At 30.5% G+C, this 22023-nt stretch overlaps 1 protein-coding gene across 1 annotated transcript; it reads right to left on the bottom strand.

Moving 5' to 3' along the window:
- Positions 1-4686, bottom strand: LOC114259937 (disease resistance RPP13-like protein 4). The gene is made up of 2 exons (XM_028199965.2): positions 4403-4686; positions 1-2799 (listed from the first exon to the last, which is right to left on the bottom strand). The coding sequence occupies exon 2, from the start codon at positions 2792-2794 to the stop codon at positions 164-166; it is 2631 nt and encodes an 876-aa protein (XP_028055766.2). The 5' UTR covers positions 2795-2799; positions 4403-4686; the 3' UTR covers positions 1-163.
- Positions 4687-22023: the final 17337 nt, after the last annotated feature.

The following is a 22023-nucleotide window of genomic DNA, read 5'->3' on the forward strand; positions in this document are numbered from 1 at the left end:
TACCAAATTTCAGACCAATATATATAATAGAACAATACAATACAATACCAATTCATAGAGATCAAACCTAAAAACATCATCCTGTAACTACACAAACAAATACAGTAACATATATTGTATCTCGAAAAATCAATGCGAGTTGCGAACAAATCTGAGTCGCACATTAATTATTCATAACACTCTGCTGGGCATTGATGGTATCAACTATCAAGTTGCCATCCTCGCTTTCTTCGTCTCTTTTCATCCATGATCCAAGATTCACAACATCACAGGGGAATGACTGCAACATATAACAGTGGCTAACTTCCAAGTACCTCAGTGACGGCATCACACTCTGCACCCTACTCCACTCCACCTGCAATCTAGGCAAGAACTTCAAACACAGCCCTTCAACTTTCCATGAATTCCCACCATCACTGCTCCAAAACAACGGACTCATATCAACAAGCCTCGCATACTCAAGGCAAAGATATTGTAATTCAGGAAGTGAGTTAGGGTTTATCCAATCTGGTGTAGCTTCTCCATGATAATGCCCAAGGTACAGCTCTTCAAGATGCGGAGGAGGGGTGAGCTTGTTGAGCTTATTTAGAATATTCATGTCCTCGCAATTTTCGGTATTGATCAATAACACCCTCAGTTTTTGCAGATCTGCCAGTGCTCCGAGCTCCTCGTCCTCAATTATGCTTTCTTGGTTTATGTCTAAATGTAACACTCGAAGGTCAATGAAATTCTTAAGTTCGCCAAAATGACAGCTTTCGGTGTGTGCAAGACTTGCCGGTTTGAATCCATAGAGCTCTTGAAGATTAGAGAGGCTCGAAATCCCCTGCGGTAAGTACTTGAGAGCCGGACAATTCCCCAGATCCAAAACAATGAGCTTGTGTAGCGTTGTGATCGATGCTGGCAATTTCTGTAAGTTACTACATTCTGCTAGGATCAAAATCTGGAGGTTCCAAAGCTTTCCAATTGAGTCTGGCACTTCGATTAGGCTTGCAACGTCACATAGGTTCAAACAAGCGAGGCGTTTCAAGGAACTAATCCAACCCCAGAAATCATATACACAAATGTTTTCCAACTTAACATGTGAGAGGTCTAAGACCCTGAGAGACATTACTTTGGCCAAACCAGCATTCCTTTTAATTCTAATTGATCGACTATCCATGAGTAACAGAGCTCTTATCTTCGAATTATTTTCCAGGGAATGGAATTTCATTTCATTGGTAACGCCCAAACGCCGAGAATCCATTGTGGGTATCTGCCTGCCACCATCATCAAAGCTGCTGAATGCCTCTTCCCTTGCAATCCTAATCGTCAAGTCCCTAACCATGTCGTGCATTTTGCAGCTATAAACTCTCCCATCATAATTCCTCCTTCGCATGACATCAACGAGGCATCTACCGATTAGTTCCGACAGAAACCTATAAGCTGTTTCTGTCGCGGTTTCTGATCTCCTCTCGTGCACGAAACCTTCCCCTATCCACCACCGAACCAACTGCTCAACATTTATTTCATGGTCTTCGGGATAAATTGAGAAACATAGTATGCAATGCTTGAGATGAGCAGGGAGTTCATCATAGCTCAGCTGCAAAGAAGCCATTACCGAGCTATTCCCTTCTGTTGCTAATTTTTCGTGGAAATTATCGCATATGCGTTTCCACTCGCTGAAAGATGTTTTCGAGTACAATAACCCTCCTGTTGTCTTGATAGCGAGTGGAAGACCTCGGCATTTTTTCACAATTTCCTTCCCCATTCCTTCTATTTGAAGATTCTTACATATCCCTTTTGTTGCCATGAAAGCCACTTTGCAGAACAAAGACCAACTCTCTTCCTCGTCTAGAAGCCTTGGCCGGTGAATTCGTGCATCCACAACTCCCATATTCTTCACAACTTCCTCGTTCCTCGATGTGATTATGATGCAACTGCTATGGCCCGGTGTCTTTGCTAGCCCATTAGAGATCCGATCCCACCAACCATTGGCCGTGCTCCACACATCATCCATGACAATCAAGTACGATTTGTGAGAGAGCAATTGGTGAATTCTGTGCAACATTTGACCTGTATCAGATCCACTATCATCTTCTCTTACCTGTCTCAATATGCTTTTCATGATTTCAAGCTCACTAAATGTTTGAGAAATTGACACCCAAATTCTCTTTTCAAAGCGAGCAATGACATGCGTGTCGTTGAAGATTTTTTGCACGATGGTGGTTTTGCCCAATCCCCCCATTCCCACAATCCCAACCCGATGCAAAACCTCATTGCTGGCCAAAATCCATCCTTTGATTCTGCTAGTATCTTCTGTCAATCCCACAATCCCGGACTGATCGTAAACCTGTGAAGTCCACCTTATAGTTCTGTTGCCAGCGTCTTCATCGCTGCTTCGCCCCAGAATTGGAGTGACATAGTCACTCAAGTTGGTGCGCATCTTGGTGATTCTGTTATTAATGCCTGACAACTTTTTTCCGGTCTGATAATGGAAGTAAATTTGACGAAGAGAGAAACGATGATAGCAAGAGGAACTCACTCTCCTCGTATGATAGTCAGCTCGGATTAGGCAATCAATCAGCAAATCATCAGCCTCATAAGTGAGTTCTCTCAGATCAATCAAAGTAGTCTTGACAGTTTTATGCTTCTCCTTAATGCTGTCTGCATCGCTAATGAAGGATTGCATATGGTTAAGTTGAGTCTTCATCTCCGCAAAGTGAGTCTGGAATTCAAGAATATAATTACTTTCGGTGTAGAGTTGATGTATCAAATCTTGCACAAGGACATTGACCACTGGATCTGGTATCTTCATTTTGCCTGCAATTTGTATCCAGTTAAAGGTTATATTATATCTTTCAGATTCAGTCAGTAGTGAAGACAGCTATATGTCACGGACTGGGCGCTTGTCATCCGCCCGAGAAGCCGGCTCCACGAGTGATATTGCATACCCCATGCATTATGCCCAAGGACCAACCCAGAAGACGCAGTACGTGACATATAACTTGTGTCATTTTATTTAGCTTCATGTTTCTTTCTGATATTTTGCATACTGGAATTTCCTTGCCATTTATGTGTTGAACACCCAAAATTCCACCAAGGATCCTCTAGAGTGAAATTTTCCTAAAGTTTCCTAGAGTGCTATATTGTATGGTTGAGATTTACTGGCAAGTCACATCACTTGCCAGTAAATCTCAACCATACACTGTAGCACTTTAGGAAACTGGAAAAAATCACTCTAGAGGATCCTTGCTCCCAAAATTCATAAATAAATAAATAAATAATTACACAAATAGAATCAAATAACCAATCCGTTACAAGGAATCTAATAAGAAGATTATCAACTCTCAAAATATTGTTTGGGTATCTTAAACAAGAAATTAAATAAATTCTATGGTGCCCATAATTTGGGGAAGAGATTTTGTTGGATTTATAGTTGCCAAAATGTTATTAGACTAGAGGAAGAAATGATTACTTTAGTAACCTTCCTCAACTCATTAAGATTTTGGGTATCAATGATTTGTTTAAATGATATGTTATAATTTCCCCTATTTGATTTTGATATTTTTATAGTTCAATTTCACATGCTATTAGAAAATCTTGATCTCTTTTTCTCAGTGGAAAAAGTTCAGCCAAACATAAACTCTCTCCTAAAAAACCAGTGCAACAGCAGATCAAGTGAAGTATAATACATACATACATATATATATATATATATAGGGAAATTTTATTATATACACATTTTGAAAGGGTTGTTCCATATGCATCTAGTTATACTATTTTTTTTTAATTATGATTAATTTTTTTAATTATAATAATATTTTAATTATGACTCATAATATTTTTAATTATGGTTAATGTGTTATTTGATTATGAATTTATTTTTTAAAATTATGACTAAGAAAGTATAGTCTTTCCCATATATATATATATATATATATCTTGTTCAAAGATAGGCATATAATCATATCATTATTGAGAGCATGTCTAATTATTTATCAATTTTTTCATCAAAATCAAATTCGATGAAAAAATGGCTAAGTTTCAAATATTTCATCAAATCTATATCAAATCAAAGGAGGCCAATTTTTTACTAAAACATAGATGAACCAAATCTTTTACCAAATTTTAACAATCATATTTTTACTTACATTTAATGAAATTTTATCCCAAAAAAATAAGGATGGAAGATCGTTTTCTTTCATAAAAAAATTACTAAACAGCTACGTTTAGAATTTTTCAAAAAAAAATTGATTAAAAAATAAGAGCTTGGACTGTTACAATCAAGCTTTTAACTATATTTTAACAAAAATAAAATAAAAAAGAGTAGGTATTGAAGATGCTGCTATAGAAAGAGAAAAAAAAACAAAAAAAACTTCTTTTAGCAAAGATGATAGATGGTGCAATGAAAGAGGCAACTCACCCCAGATTGAAGATCAACTTTGTAGGAGAAAAAAGTTATAAGAAACTGATCAGGTTTGGAGAGGCTTAACTCTTGCCGATGGTGTACATGTATCCATAACTTCAGGAGTTAGAATCAGAACCAAGTCCCTCAGTCTCTCTTCTTTCTGCCTTTTTTTTTTTTTTTTTTTTTTTTTTTTTTTTTTTTGGGGTCTGGTAGACAAAGAAGTCTCTCTTCTTCTCTCGTGTGAGTGCACACTGATATCCAAACTTTTTAACTTAGCACTCGTTTACATAGCAAAGGCTATTTTAATCATAAAATAACGAAATAAGTTAAAAAATTAACAAAATAAAGTACCATATAAAAATTATAATTATTTTATTTTTTTCTTATAAAAATTTAAAAAAAAAATTATTTTAAACGAAACTTTTTAACTCCAAATTAAAATAACTAAAAAATCAATCCACATTCCACTGTCTTATTGTTTAGTTTCATAACTTAGGATTTACTTTTTAGAAAATTAAAATTTTTTGCTTTTCATGTTTTTTAATTTTTATTGAATTTTTTTAATATTTTAAATAATTTTTTTAAATTTTAGATACACCTAACATAAGTAAAATATTTGTGAAATTTTTTTTTAAAAATTCACTAAATGCCAAAAATATAAAAAAAAATACGAAATTCAATATAAATTTTATATATTTATAAATTTTTTACAAATATTTTATTTTTTAAATATATCTAATCAAAATGTATCTAAAAAATTTAAATAAAAATTATTTAAAATTTAAAAAAATATTTACTAAAAATAAAAATATATATATAAAAAATTAAAAATTAAATTTAAAAAATTGAAATCAAACGGAGTGTGTAATTCACCAACTTTTCTATCATTTCTTAGGCGGCCAAACACGTTTTCCACTTTTGGATTAAAAAATAAAAAGTTTTCCACTTTAATTATTGCTGTTCCTTACTGGTGATTTATTAAGGAAAATTTATTGTCATATATTTTGAATTAATTTTATCAAAAATGACAAGTTAGAATCTGGATGGTTAAGAGCACTTCCAATACTTTAGTTAAAATTTTTATTAAATTTAAGTAAAAATTTCATAAAAAACTTGATCTGATATGATACACTCTAATGGTAAACGAAACTTTTTATTAAATTCAGTAGATCATCAGGCACAGAGTAAATTTTCGATTGACAAGCAAGTTGTGCGACGAAATTTTGATTGTCCGGCCAATCGTTCACTCAATCGTCCATCAACGCTCACTTATGAAATTTGATAAAAAAATAAAAACTTTCTTAATTTGATGAAAAATGTATTATTGCCTTCATTTACATGAGTTTAATGAAGTAGTTGAAGTAAAAAAAAGGTCATTTGTTTTTCATCAAATTCGATGAAACAAAGCATTGAAGATGGTCTTAAGGAGAAAAAAATTGCCAAAACAAACGATCAATCCAAAATTTTCTAGACAAATTAATTAACAAAACAATTTTTTTTTAAGACGGCAAAATTTGGGGGAAGGTTTGTCTTATTAATAAGTGTCCTTAAGGTACATATTAAGGCCAAGTTTGACATACACAAAATAATCTATCTTTTTATCTTTTTTCTATCACATCACCTCTCTACTTTTCTGCACATCTTTTCGTAAAAAGACAAAAAGTACACTTATTTAGGCTATCCCAAACAACCCCTAAACAATACAAATAAATAAACAAGATAGGGCAAAATTTTGAATTAAGAACCTAATGATGTACTAATATAGTGATATTTGTTGATTGTAATTAAATTTATAAATTTATGTCAAAGTCTTCAATATATATTAAGGTCATGTTTGTTTGGGCGGACTGGATTAGTATTCCCATGACTAATAGTCCTAGGACTACCAATCCGTTGGATTATGTATCCTATCTTAACTAATAGTTAAGTTTGAAATAATTAATCCGTACTTTAATTGTTTAACCAAACATCAGATTAATATTTTATTAGACTATTAGTCCAATCCCAAGCTCATGTCCAACCAAACAAACATGGCCTAAAAGTAACTTTGTTATTCTTATAACGTGTGAGTAAAATTGTATTTTTATATCTAATTCTCTGATATTAGATTGTGAATCTTCACTCTCATAAAATTATTAATTCCACCCCTTGAAAAAATCAATAATTCCATAATATTTTTACAAAATAAGTATAATTTATGTAAGACTTAATAAATTGCTAATCAACCTGAGCACCACCAATAGAGTAAAGCAAATATGATGACGTGAAATCATATTCCAAAATTCACAAATAGACCATGGAGATATTTGTGGTGCCATTCACACGCGGCATTCATTTTAAAAAACAAAGATATATTGGGATGCTTTTCCTCTCTATACATCAATAAAAACGCGCTAACTCAGTGCCGTTTTGGGAAGACTATCAAAACGCCACGTTTTTTATCCAACTTCAAAAAAAGCTCCTGGCCCAAAACGCAAGTTTATGCATTTGGGAAGTCAAAAAACGCCACAGTTGAAATTACAATTTGGGCCATGAGAAAAAAGTGAAAAAATAAAAAATAAATGTCAAGTAAGGATATTTTGGTCATTTTAAAGTGATGTGACATTTTTAAAAAATATTAAACTAAAAACAAAAAAAGTCAGCTTTTTACTAACTTCCCAAATCACTTTCAAAAAAGCCAAAAAATTTAGTAAAAAGTCAAAAGCCAACTTTTTACCAACTTCTCAAAACACCCATATATATAGACTAATCGTCTTCTTTTCTTTTTTTGTTTGACTCAACAGACTAGTCGTCGTCTTTGAGATTTCGCCGTTGGCTTTATTGATGTCGAAAACATCTCCGTTATTCATATTCCATCTTTATTAATGATAAACAACAACAAAATTTACAAAAAATTTATATATAATTATATGATGTAATGTAAAAAAAATTATTTTATAATAAACACTCATGAAAGTAAATTTATTTATAAAAATAATATGGTCACTTTATTACGGTAAAAAATATATATAAAATTATATTTCCTCCACCTTAAAATATTAAGGTAGGAAAGACTATCTTCTTTGGTTTCAAAATTCGGGAATTAATTTTTAAAAAATTGAGATTTTTTATTTTTTGTATTTTTATTAAATTTTTTTAATATTTTAAGTAATTTTTTAATTTTTAAATGCACTTAATATAAATACACTTAAAAAGTATAATATTTACGAAAAAAATCTTTAAAAAATTTACTAAATATCAAAAATACAAAATATATATATATATATATATATATAACTTCAATACATTTTTTATATTCTTGTGTATTTATTGATTTTTTAAAATATTTTTTATAAATATTTTACTTTTTAAATACATCTAAATAAAGTACATCTAAAAAAATGAAAAAATTATTTAAAATTTTCAAAATATTTACTAAAAAAATATGAGAAACAAAAAATTAAATTTCAAAAAAATTAAGTGTGTTTGGTTTCAGTTTTCTGAATTTAATTTTCTAAAAATTGAGTTTTTTATTTTTTTGTATTTTTTGGTTTTAGTGAATATTTTTAAAATTTGAAGTAATTTTTTAACTTTTTGTATATACACCTTACTTAGATGTATCTAAATAGTAAAATATTTATAAAAAAATTATTTTAAAAAATTAGTAAATATACAAAAATAAGAAAAATGTACTGAATTTTAGTATTTTTTTTATATTTTTGATATTTAGTGAATTTTTTAAATATTTTTTTCATAAGTATTATACTTTTTAAGTATATTTATGTTAAGTGTGTCTAAAAATTTAAAAAAATACTTAAAATATTTAAAAAAATTATTGAAAACAAAAAAATATGAAAAATTAAAAAGTAAAATTTTCTGAAAACCAAATCCAAACCAGCTAATTCTTTTTATCATTTCTTAGGCAGCCAAACACATTTTCCATTTTTGGATCTTAAAAGAAAGAAGGGTAATTATGCAAATAATCTTTATAGTTTATATGATGTGTTAATTTAGTCTCTGCTGTTTTAATTTTCTCAATTTTGTCCCTTAATTTAACAGATTGTGTCATTTTAGTTCAATAAATAGCGGTTGTTAAGTTTGATAGACGGAAAGTTTACACAATGTGTTAATTTGGTCCCTGTTATTTTAATTTGCACAATTTTGATAGGGACTAAATTGACACATAACTAGATTTTCCGTCCACCAAACTTAACAACCGTTATTTATTGAACTAAAATGACAAATCCGTTAAATTAAAGGAAAAAATTGAGCAAATTGAAACAATAAGAACCGAATTGACACATCATGTAAGCTATAAGAACTATTTGTATAATTTATTCAAAAAAGAAAAATGTATTCCACTTTAATCCCATAATTATAACATTGCTGTTAAGAAGTTTCTTACTGGTTATTTATTGAGGAATATTTAATGTCATATATTTTGAATTAATTTTATCAAAAATGACAAGTTAGAATTTGGATACTTAAGAGTATCTCCAATACTTACTCAAAAAATTTATCAAATTTAAGTAAAAATTTGATAAAAAGTTTAATTTGATATGATGCACTCCAATGGTGAGCAAAACTTTTCATCAAATTCAGCCAGTCATCTGGCATAGAGTAAATTTTCAATTGACAAGCAAATTGTGCGGCCAAAATCTAATCATCCGTCCAATTGTCCACCAACGGTCATTTGCGAAATTTGATGAAAGGATAAAAAATTTCTTAATTTGATGAAAAATATATTCTTGCCTTTATTTGATATGAGTTTAATGAAATGATTGGAGTCGAAAAAGTTAGTGTTAAATTTGATGAAACATTTGAGCAAGCGTTTGAGATGGTCTAAGTAGGGAAAAATTGCCAAAACAAACAACCAATACAAAATATCCTAAATCAACCAATTAACAAAATAATTTTTTTAAGATGGCAATTTTTTTTTTTTTTTTTTTTTTTTGAGGGAGGCGAGGGTTGTCTTATTAATAAGTGTCCTTAAGGTACATATCACTACAAATAAATAAATAAGATAGGGCAAAATTTTCAATTGAGCGCCTAAATGATGTACTAAATATAGTGATATTTGTTGGTTGTAATTAAATTTATAAATTTATGTCAAAGTCTTCAATATATATTAAAAGTAACTTTGTTATTCTTATAAAGTGGGAGTAAAATTATATTTTTATCTCAAATTCTCGGATATTAGATTGTGAATCTCAACTTCCGTAAAATTACTAATCCCACCCTTTGAACATATCAATAATCCCATAATATTTTTACAAAATAAATATAATTTATGTGAGACTCAGTAAATTGCTAACCAATCTCACCACCAATAGAGTAAAGCAAATATGATGACACGAAATCAAAATTCAAAATTCACAAATAGGCCATGGAGACCAATGTTTTAAAAATTAGATCAGTGAGCGAATTGAAAAAGGGATTGAGTGGACGGGTAACTGATTCAACCATTGGGTTAAATCGGAATCGAACCGTGACATCTTAAATATATTAAAATTATATTTAAATAAAAATATAAGTAATAAAATTATAAATAAAAAAATTTGAAAATATTAAATTATCTTAAATATGTCTCCTAATATTTTTTTTTACTGAAAAATATAATAGTATATTTTAAAATATTATTAATTTTAATTTTGGAATAGGAAACTAAATATTCAATATTCCCTCCATATGATTTTAATTCAAATAATTTGATTGAAAGAAGAGCAAAAAATTTGGAAGTATGTCAAAATTTCAAGTCTCCCTCCAATAAATTTGATTAAATCCCACACGAATTTCTTAAATTTTTTTGAAAGAATTATTTTCTTATAAATGGGTAAAGAGTTTCACAATAATTTCAAGCTCTCAATGAAATTCCTCACAAGAGAAGACCTTTGAAAGAGAGTTTCTAATTAATTTTTTTTATATAATATATATATATATATATAAAATAAGAAAGAAAGAATAAATAAAAAAATAGTTAGAAAATATCCAAAAAAAAAGTTCAAAATTTTTAATTTTATCAACCCGGCTGATTCAGCTGACCCATCCCCAGGTCGACCGATTCGGCAGTTAAACTACTGGTTTTTTCGATTCTCTCTAAATAGGCCGGTTTTTGGATTGGAATGGTTTCGAGGGTACATTCGAACCAAAACCCTGATCGGTCAACAGTTCAACCGGTCAAATCGGCTGGTCCAATCCGATTTTTAAAACCTTGATGGAAACTGTTACAATATCTAAGAGAGAGAGAGAAAAAAAATGCATATATATATATATATATATTATATTATGTGTATATTCAATATTATGTTGAATAATTATGTAACAATGTATACAAGACTCCTTTATAAGAGGAGAGAAACCTAAGTATGATAATGAATATAATATGGTATGTATGATAGACAGAATATATAGTTACTATATTTAACATCCCCTCTCAAACTCAAGTAGGTGTACCAACTTGAGTTTGGAAAGAGAAACTAAAATGTGAAATAACATATGGATAGATTCGAGGCAAATAGATTGCAAAATTCAAATGGGAGCACATGGACGCTTGAGATAGAACAGAGACCAAAGCTAATGCCAAAAGATAGTTTATGGTCGTGTTGGGCTGTTGTAGAAATAAGGCCGAAGCTAACAAAGCTAATGTCGAAAGATAGTTTATGGTCGTGTCGAACTGTTATAGAAGAGTAACGGGTGTTAAACCAGCAAACGTGGCACATATGTAACTTATGACGTAGTGCTAAACGATGATGGCAACAGATGAAGGAGTACGCTAGGGGACGGCATGAAAGGGAACCATGTACTCCAAGGGACAACTTGGGCAGGAACAAAAAATGCGCCAAGGAGACGGCTTAGGGAGTGCATCAAGGAAGTAGTTTAGGGAGTGCACCAATGGGGCGGCTTAGGTAGTGAACCAAGGGAGCGGCTTGGGTGGTTCGCATGATGTATAACCATGCTCACCATGATATAAGTATAATACCCCTTTCAAATTTAAATAGGGTTGAAGATAGAAACCTATTTGAGGTTGAAGTAGAGGAAAAGACAAAGTGGAGCGGAATGGAGAGACCATGTTAAAAAAAAAAAAAAATAAATTAAAAAAAAATGAAGAAGAAGAAGAAGAATATTGGGTACAAAAAAAAAGTTAGGTGATATGGGTTGTGGAAAAACAAAAAAAAAATGGTGGAAATGGACAAATGAAGAAAAGAAAAATAAATAAATAAATAAATAAATAATAAAAAATGAATATGTCAAGACTTTGAAAAGGGACGCAGGGTAGAGTGTAGAATAATAATAATAATAATAATAATAATAATAAAAGAGAAAATAGCATGAGTGTATGAAAAAAAAGAGAAAAATAAGAGAGTAAAAAAAACCAAGATTTGGATTCGAAAATAAAGTAAGAGAAAAAAAAAGAAAAAAAAATTTATGCTCTGCAGAGAGCTAAAAGTTGAGGCGATAGTAGAGAAAACTATGTAGACCGACAGCTGATAGAGGAGGAGATGATGGCTGAGAATAGAGTCAGCGGAAAAGAAAACAAAGGCCAAAAAGAAGCCGGCAATTTAATGCAATAATTGGAGAATTTTATCACCGTAAGAAAAATATGGCAATGGATTGGGTTGAGGTCCAACGGGTAGCCAAGGTAAGGTTACTGCCCGCCGGTGAAGCAAAATTATTAAGTACTTAACCTAACTCTTGATACGATGTTATAATATCTAAGAAAGAGAGAAAGAGAATATTATATTATGTGTATATTTAATGAGATTTTTATTAATAAATCCCATTTAAAAATGTTCTAACCCAAGAAGTCCATAAAGGAATTTTTTAAACTACTTAGTCCCATGTATTTGTACTTTTATTCCATAAAGTTCTTTTTCTTAATTTATACTATTTTCTTAGACTCTTATACCCTTATATTTAGGCGCTGTTTGGGAACCGCCTAAAGAGGCTATTATAGCCTACAAAAAAATTTTAGCCAAAAAGCCACTTTTGGCTAGCTTTTTCAAAAAAAAAATATATAGCACTGCACAGCGGCAGTGTAGGCACAGCCTACACTGTCACTTTGTCACTTGTTCCATCAATGAGCATTTTACAATTTTACCCCTTGATAGCAATTTAAAAAAATATTTTTTTAGAGATAAATTTGTCATTTTAATTTCAAACATCATTTCAACACATTTTTTAATACAACAACTCAAATAAAATCCATCTCATCTTCCCAAACACAAAAACTAAAATAGCCTACTAAAATAGCCAAAAAGCCAAATAGCCTACTAAAATAGCCACTTCCCAAACGAGGCCTTAATATTGATATTTAATGTTGGGGAGAGGAGAGAGAAATGAAAGGATTAAGGCATAGTAAATTTCATACACATATTAAATAACATTGATATTATTATTTTATATTATTATATAATGTTAATATATTTTTAATTTACAACACATTAACAATAATGTGAATATTCTCTCTCATCTGTTGTGAACATTTACAACACTTTTTGAAAAATTCGCTCTCATTTAATGTAGTGATATGAACGTTCAAAACATGTGAACCTTCTTATTTTTAATTAACAACATACTTTTATTCACAATATGTAGTGATGTGAACGTTCACAACATGTGAACATTCTCTCTCATCTAATGTAGCGATGTGAACGTTTACATTTGTATGTTTTAGTATGAAGATTCATATCATGTATTATATGATGTGAATATTCACATCATGTAAAAATTCATTTCAAATTAATATAAATATAATAATAGTCAACATCCTCATGCATGGGAACTACCAAAACATAATGACAATCAATATTAAATATCAACATTAATAAGGGGCATGAGAGATTGAGGGTGTTTTAGTCTTTTTACCTTAAATAGGATCTAATGGAATAGTCAAAAAAAATATTGGTTAGATGGAATAAAATTCGTAAAAAGAGGATTTATCAAAAAAGACTCATATTTAATATTATGTTGAATAATGAGAAAATTATTTATAAGTTCTATTAGGGAGACTTATACTACATATGGTCTCACTAAAAAACATATGTTCCCATAAGTCCTGCGGGAAGTTTATTGACACATTTACCCTCAATATTAGTTGTTAATATCATAAATAATAGTAAAACCATATATAGGAAATTAAATGTTACCATAGATCATATCTATATAAACGTAACGTAACGTGACACCTACATAAACGTAACGTAACACATGTACATAACGTGACACTTACATAAACGTAACGTGACACCTATGATCTATGGCAATATTCAATTTCTTATATAGGAAATTGAATGTTATCATAGATCATATTTATATGAAACGTAGCGTGACACTAACATAAACCAGCAACATTTTCACATTTAATTTAAAAAAATAAAAACTCATTAAGTTTGCGAAACGTAACGTGACACGTTACGTTACATTTATGTAGATATCACGTTACGTTTATATAGGTGTCACGTTACATTACGTTTATGTAAGTGTCACGTTACGTTACATTTATGTAAGTGTCACGTCACATTACGTTTATGTAGGATCTTGTGGAATACATTCTTATCTAAATAGGATTTGAGACTCTATAAGAAATTACATAAGACTTAGTCTAACATAAGTGTCTGAAAAAGGATTTATAAATAAGTCTTTCATTATACAATGATATATATAAGACTCCTTTATAAGATGAGAGAAATTTAAATATAATAATTTTAAATATAATAATAAATATAATATGATATAAATGATAGATAGAATATATAATTATTACAGTATATTTAACAGAGATATTTGCGGTGCCATTCACATATGCAATTCATTTTGAGAAAAAAAAGTTATATTGGGATGCTTTGCCACTTTCCACAGCAATAAAGGCATAGACTTTAATAGTAAAACGCACCAATTCAGATATTATTATAGAATTGTCTTCATTGATGTCCAAAACATCTCCATTATTCATATTCCATCTTTATTAATGACTAGTGAAGTTGGTTGCGTGGAAAGCAGGCAAACAAGTGTACAATAGTGTCACATTATACCATATCATTAATTAGTACACTAATTGATACATATAGCATTATTCGTCCACTATAAATGCCCACTACAAGTTGCTGAAATCTTTTTTTTATTATAGTTAATTGTTTTGTTTGTTAAGAGTTTAAAAATAATGAATTTATAATTTACAATAATTTATGAATGGCAATTATTGTTTTTGTTTCTTAACTTGAATTATTACAAAAGAAAAGCAACATACTCTAGACACATTATCAAGTAGAGCATTCTTATAATTATAAGAAATTTTTGGTGAAAAGCCCCTTCTATGGGGGCTTTTTTGTGTGAAACCCACCAAATAAAATAATAGTTTCAAAGGCCCTCAAATAAAAAAATATGATGAAAAGGCTGAAATGTCCTTTCATAAAATCCAAAACCCTCGCTGAACCATTTCTCTTCCCTTTCTATCTCTACATTACTGGTGTCCTCTCCCTTTCCTTTATTTTCTCTCTTTTTAAGCCTTAAACCCTTTTGATCTCCATTTTCGACCCATCTCACAAAATCGAAATCTTGAAATCATCCATTGAAATCCATCACCATCTCAGATTTGATGCCTATGAACTCATGTTTGAGATCAATAGTTTCAGATTTGAGATAAAATGACCTCATATATGTCCAAAAAAATGATAAATTGATATATTACAATAAAAAATCGAGAGTTTTTTTGTTTGTTTGTTCATAGATCTAAAATAAAATTTGAATATAATTTATTTATCTAGTATGTACTCTGTTTTCGCAACAGTAAAATTTTACTCTGGTTAATGAAAAATAAAGTTTATTCTCTTATGCATAGACAAACATTCAACAACACAATAAAATTTTACTTTAAGATTCAGAGTAAATTTTACTCTGAAATACAGTAAAATTTACTAAAAAACAAATCAGAAACTGCATAGACAAACATTCAACAATACAGTAAAATGTTACTTTCAATTCAAAGTAAATTTTACTTTGAAATACAATAAAATTTTACTCTGAAATAAAGTAAAAATTTTACTTGAAGATTCAAAGTAAATTTTACTCTGAACATTCAGAGTAAATTTTACCAGAAAACAAATCAGAAACTGCATAAACGAACATTCAACAACACAATAAAATTTTACTTTCAATTCAGAGTAAATTTTACTCTGAAATACAGTAAAATTTTACTCTGAAATAAAGTAAAATTTTACTTGCATGTTAAGAAAACATAACAGATAACACAAGAGTAAAATTTTACTCTCATTTTATCAAACAAAAACAGAGCACAAACCAGAGTAAAAGTTTACTCTCATTCTGTCAAACAAAAACAGAGCACAAACCAAAGTAAAATTTTACTTTCATCATGTCAAACAAAAATAGAGCACACACCTGATTGAACTCAGCAAATCAACAAAAACAAATAAAGAATAACAACAAATTTATGCAGCTTTGCAACGTAATCTCTCATTTAATTGAGAGTATTGATCTTGGATGGCGAGATCGTGCATTATTGACCAAGGGTGAGATCGTCGGCGGTGAGATATTCAGACTTTGAGATCGTCTTCATGGATTTCGCAGATCATCTTCACTTTGTAGATCATCTTCAAGATCGTTTTATGCATGAGCTGAGATTGTTTAAATATATGATATATATATATATATATATATATGAGGGCAATATGGTTAAAAAAAAAAAAAACAAATTATAGAATGTCCTTATTGAGCTGGGCTTCTCTTGATCGAGTTGTCCTTTATCTTAAAAAAAGGTCCAAAAAATGGGGTCTCACCGAAAATCCCATATTATAACACATAAATTGCAATTTTGTACAGCCAAACCATTTAACAAAAAATTTGCATTTTAATAGACGTCTCTCTTCTCTACACTGTTCATACAAGACTTTATTGGGCACCTAGCATTTTATCATAAGCCAGACCAAAAGTCTTATAGCTAGAACACTACATTCTCGTTTTATTCTAGGCATCTACTTGTTAGTTCAAATTGAAATTACACAAAATCGCCTACAAGAGAGTATGGTTAATTTAAATAAGAAAAAATCAATTAAATTGAGTTGACTACATTGTATATATACACATAGAAAAAGAGAGTGAAGACAATGAATTACATATGGTAAGATTGATATATGCAACTTAAATTTTCATTCCCTCATAGTTGTTCCTAAATTCCACTATAGAAGACACAACAAAGAAAAAGGTCATTAGTCCTCTAAAGTTGCATGCCTCAATCCCATTGGACAACAAGCTTTGAATTATAGATTTTGAAGCATTATTTTCCATATTTGAATCTTCTCCATTACAAGTTGAAAATGAAGATCTCCATTGCATTACATGATTAACAGTTGTAAAAGAGTTACGTTAACAAAGAAACGAAACAAATCACAGCCAAAATCAAGAAAATAATTTTAATTAAAGGAGTTTCTATGTTTACCAATAGAATAATTTTGTTAATTCAACTATCTTGTGAATTTGTGATTGCTTGTCATCTGCATCTACATTGTCAAATGGTTGGATGAGAGAACAATGTCATGATCATAAACATTGTTTTATTGCTGCATAACAAATCATTGCAACAAAGTCATCAAATATTTTCACTGAAAAAGTTCTTTTACCCATTTCTCGTGCAACCAAACATTAAAAAATGCAAAAATACTTTCACAAAAATTATATGATGATAAAAAAAATGGAGCTTGAGAAAGAACGATATGCAAAGGATAACCATTATTACCTTAACAAATATGGATTATAAAACTTCTGGTTCATCTCTCCAACTTCAATTTTAAACACACTAACAAGCATAAAAGAAAAATCATAAAATTCAATTGTTTTGAGTGTAGGAAAAAGTGAAAATGTGGAAAAAACTTGAACATTAGTAAAAATGGATAATATATATAGACAAATCTGGAGGAAAAAAAATTAAACTTTAATAAGAAAATCAAGAATTCTAATACAATAATCTTTTTTTTAACTGGATAAAAGTTCAACGAAATGAAGTAATTGAATCATATATAAGTGAAACATGATTACAAATTAAGGAAAATCAAACAATGATATATACTTTCCTAGGGGTGGGCGCGGATCAGTTGCAACCACGGAACCTCCAATCTGCCATTCGTTCGCCAGATTGGCGGATTAGAGAAAATCAATCCACATCCGTCCGCCAATCCGGTGGATGCAGACGGATGTCGATTGAGCGGATTGGCGGATTAGCGGATGGATGCGAATCGGTTTGGCGGTTTAAAATTTTATAAATTTTCAACATAATTCAACTTGTGCACTTCCTTAAAAAAAAAATTACAGTCAATGACTTTAAAAAGTATTACAATCATTGGATGCCTCATTCAAAGAAAGAAAGTTTGAAACTTTAGAATATTACAATCACTGCATGCCTCATCCACATATTACAATTACAGCATGTCTCATTTACATAAAGTATTACAATTTATGGTTCTTAAAATATAAAAACAATTCAAACCATCAAAACCATGAATAGAGCGTAATTACATATGTTAGCCCCAAGGTTACTCAAAATTTAATTTCTATTGATTTTGATTTATGACAAACACTTTATTATTTGAAGTTTCAAAATTAACATTTGTACTTCATGATTCTAATTGTTTGAGACTCTAAAATATTTTGACTCAAAAAACCTTTTAAGTTATCAAAAATATAAGCATTAGCTCTTGGTTGCAAGTATCTATTTGTGTCTATCACAGGTCCAAGGATGGACACTAGAATAATCCTAAAAAATGTTAAGTGTTCCAGAACAGAGGGTCGACACTAGAAAAGCAGGGGTCGACACCAGGGAAAAGCTGGAAAAATAACCAAGTGTTCCGGATGCAAGGGTCAACACCAACAGCAGCAAGGGTCGACACCAAAAAGCAGTATACACTCCAGTTGTAAGGGTCGACACCAACAGCAACAAGGGTCAACACCAAAAAACAATATACACTTCAGCAGCAAGGGTCGACACCAAGAACACATGTAACTCAACTCAGGAAAGAAAAATCAGAGTAAAGGGTCGACACCCAACTTGTGGGGTCAACACCCTTATGTCTGGGTTGAACAAAACCTAGCCGCCATCTTCCAACTCTCAAAGGATATCTGACATCATTCTCTGACATATATTATTCTAATTAAAAGGAACTTTGAGATAATATTTTCTGACAAAATGGAGGGAACATTCTCCACTCACACCTCTCCTAAGATCAGAAAAAGGAAAGAACATGGAGACAACATTATATCCTTCCACCATTATCTTATCTTCCAAGCATGGGCATCACTTCCTTTGAGGAAGCTCCATCTCTAATGGTCAGAAAAGAGCCTGTACCAAACATTCTCCACTCACAACAGCTGGAAACGTTTTTATTCCAACTCCAACGGATAGATTACTTACGTGGGTATGTTTTTTCTTCAACGAGTTGAGTCGGATGAAAGCTATAAATCGAGAATGTTTTCCAAATCTGAAGACGAAGACATCCTACCGCATCAACACCAAACATTCTGAGCATCACTTTCATATCTGTGACTTGGCTTGTGTTATCTCATTTTCAGATTTAAACAAGTCCAAAACTTTGTATGAGCTTACACTTTCATAATCCATCTTTTGAGAGATAATCTTTGTAAAAGAGGACAGTTAATCCTCTTCTTTTAGTTTCTTAGTTTCTGAGTGAAACATTTGTCAAGTGAGGCATTTTGTTGAGTGAGTTCCTCAACAGATTGAAGTAAGTCCTTTTGTAAAATACCTCAACTTGAAAGAGCTTGGTGCTGCTTTGATTCATAGTGAAGAAATTCTCAAGGAGGATTCTTGAGGAGTAGACGTAGGCCGGTGAGCCGAACCACTATAAATCTCTGTGTTAAATCCTTCTAGCCCATTCTCTTAACTTTCAGTTATTACTTTGATTATCTGCTGCATTTACTTACATAGATCTTTTCAACTTTATTTTTGGTTAAAATTTTTAATAACCCAATTCACCCCTCCTATTGGGTTGCCTTCCTGTTTAACAATAAAAAATAAACAAACAGATTCATGTTTAATAAATTAAATTACAAAACATTAAATCATGGAAAATTACAACTAGATTGAACAGAAATACATAATAAGATAAAACGAAGAAAAAATAGCAAACTGAAGTCTATGTAATATCACAGTCTCCTTAAAACAGATTTGCCGCCTCACCGTGGATGCCAGAGAGATATTGACGTCTGTCTCCCAAGATACGACAATATAAACCAGCTAACGCAAAAGCACATTCTGTTTAGCTCCGGTTAACTGACAATGACAGCATTTTCTCACATAGAAAGAAAATTATATGGGCAGACTAACTGTCTAATATGGAGGCAAAAATTCTCTATTGAAACCAAGGAAGATGGTCTTCTTTTATACACAATGGGGGAGAGATGAGAAGCCTGGCAGCAAATGCACTCCTTACTCCTACAAAACTGATGGAATAATGCACAATGATGGGGAGTAAGTGTATGAGTTACACACTCTATATACATACATGTGTACTAGCATATCACCCGTGCCATGCACGGATTGTGTTTACAATTATCTATATATGTTAATTGTAATTTTTTAATTTTTTTTTTAAATGTCTTCTTTTTTTTCCTTTTTTTTATATTATATTAAAGTTTAATATTTTGATAATAATCATATGCGTTGGACTTTTCAAGAAATTTTTTTATGCTTGTTCTTAATACATTAAAGTGTTATTATGAGGGATAATAATCATATGTGTTGGGACTTTTCAAGGAATTCATATGTGTTGGATTTCAAAGAATTTATTTTATGCTTGTTCTTAATGCATTAAAGTGTCATTATGAGAGTAAGACTTGGGAGTTGGGATAAGTTAATAAATGCTAAGTTTTTTTTTTTAAATCAAAAAATCAGGAAATTTAGATTGAGAGATTGGAGCTCCCACAAGGCTTGGGGCTAAAAACCTCATTTTACTTAATATATAGTATAGATAGATATAGATGTAGATATAGATAATATAATATAGATAGATCGATATGTTGAAATTTTCAAGGAATTTTGTTTATGCTAGTCTTTAATGCATTAAAGTTTAATTATGAGGGGATTTTGACCTAATCTCCCAAAAGGCATCGGGATTGAGAGAAATTAACAAATATTGAGTTTTTTTTTTTAAATCAAAAAATTAGAAAATTAGGATTAGAATATTAGAGCTCTCACAAGACTTGTAGGTTAAAAACCTCATTTTCTTAGATAATTGTGTTTACAATTATCTATATATGTGAATTGCAATTTTTAAATGTCTTCTTTTCTCTTTTCTTTTTTTAAATTTCTTTTTTTTTCTTTTTTATATTATATTAAAGTTTAATATTTTAATAATAATCATATGTGTTAGACTTTTCAAAAAATTAAATGTCTTTTTTTATTATATTATATTAAAGTTTAATATTTTGATAATAATCATGTGTTGGACTTTTCAAGAAATTTTTTTTATACTTATTCTTAATGCATTAAAGTGTCATTATGCGGGATAATAATCATATGTGCTGAGACTTTTCAAGGAATTCATATGTGTTGGATTTTAAAGAATTTTTTTTATGCTTGTTCTTAATGCATTAAAGTGTTGTTATGATGGTAAGACTTGGGAGTTGGGAGAAGTTAATAAATGCTAGGATTTTTTTTTTAATCAAAAAATCAGGAAATTTAGATTGAGAGATTGGAGCTCCCACAAGGCTTAGGGTTAAAAACCTCTTTTTGCTTAATATATAGTATAGATGAGTTACACACTCTATATAGATTAGGTTAGTGGACCACCAATCCAACCCAGCCAATTCCCTCAAGCCTCACGACCCATGGATCACGGACCCGGCCCGGTCCATGCGGGCTGGTGGCATACGTGTGTGGCAATTTTTGCATAACCAACTTGGACCATAGTTTTGGCCTTGGCCCAAGCTTATCCTTAAAGCATCCATAACTCCATTCTTTTGAAAATTTGCTCCAAAAGGCTCATGCCCTTATCAAAATCTTAAAGTTTGAATACCCATCAAAGTTTTCCTCTACAATCAATGTGGGATTGGTAGTTATACATAATTTTAAATACCTCATTTATAAGACCAACTTTATGAGACAATTTTTCATTCAATTTTTAATAGTTTTTTGTTATTCTTTTTATGGTGTAAAGATTTTGTTATAAAAAATCTAAACCCATTTAATCCCACCTCAACTAATGGTTGGGGCCTACTTTAATTTCACATTAAAGTCACCATAAAACCTTTTTTTTTTTTCCCAACAATCGTTTCATGGGAGAAATAAACAAATTGATTTGCTAAGCTTTCTATAATTAGAGAAGTAAAAAAACAGAAATTTGAAATATGATAGCTATTTGAACAAAGCATGTGATATATTACAAAAACAAAAATAATATAAATCGAAAAATAAAAATAGCTCATTTGGGCTAAGTTGGTGCCACACTCATCATGATTCCATTGTATTGTCGAGAATTAGCTAATGTGATGGATTACAATGTGAATGGCATTACATTGTCAAGAATTCGTTAATGTGATGAATTATAGTGTGAATGGCATTGATAGAAAGGTATGTACTATAGTATCTTGTAAGAAATTTCTTCAAAAACAATATTTTCATAGGTTAATAACAAATT

The sequence above is a fragment of the Camellia sinensis genome, chromosome 8 (genome assembly GCF_055761805.1).
Source record: "Camellia sinensis isolate YWXY chromosome 8, ASM5576180v1, whole genome shotgun sequence".
Taxonomy (NCBI): domain Eukaryota; kingdom Viridiplantae; phylum Streptophyta; class Magnoliopsida; order Ericales; family Theaceae; genus Camellia; species Camellia sinensis.

Excerpts from the sequence above, each read along its gene's own strand:
- LOC114259937 (XM_028199965.2), bottom strand. The coding sequence starts at position 2,794 with ATGAAGATACCAGATCCAGTGGTCAATGTCCTTGTGCAAGATTTGATA.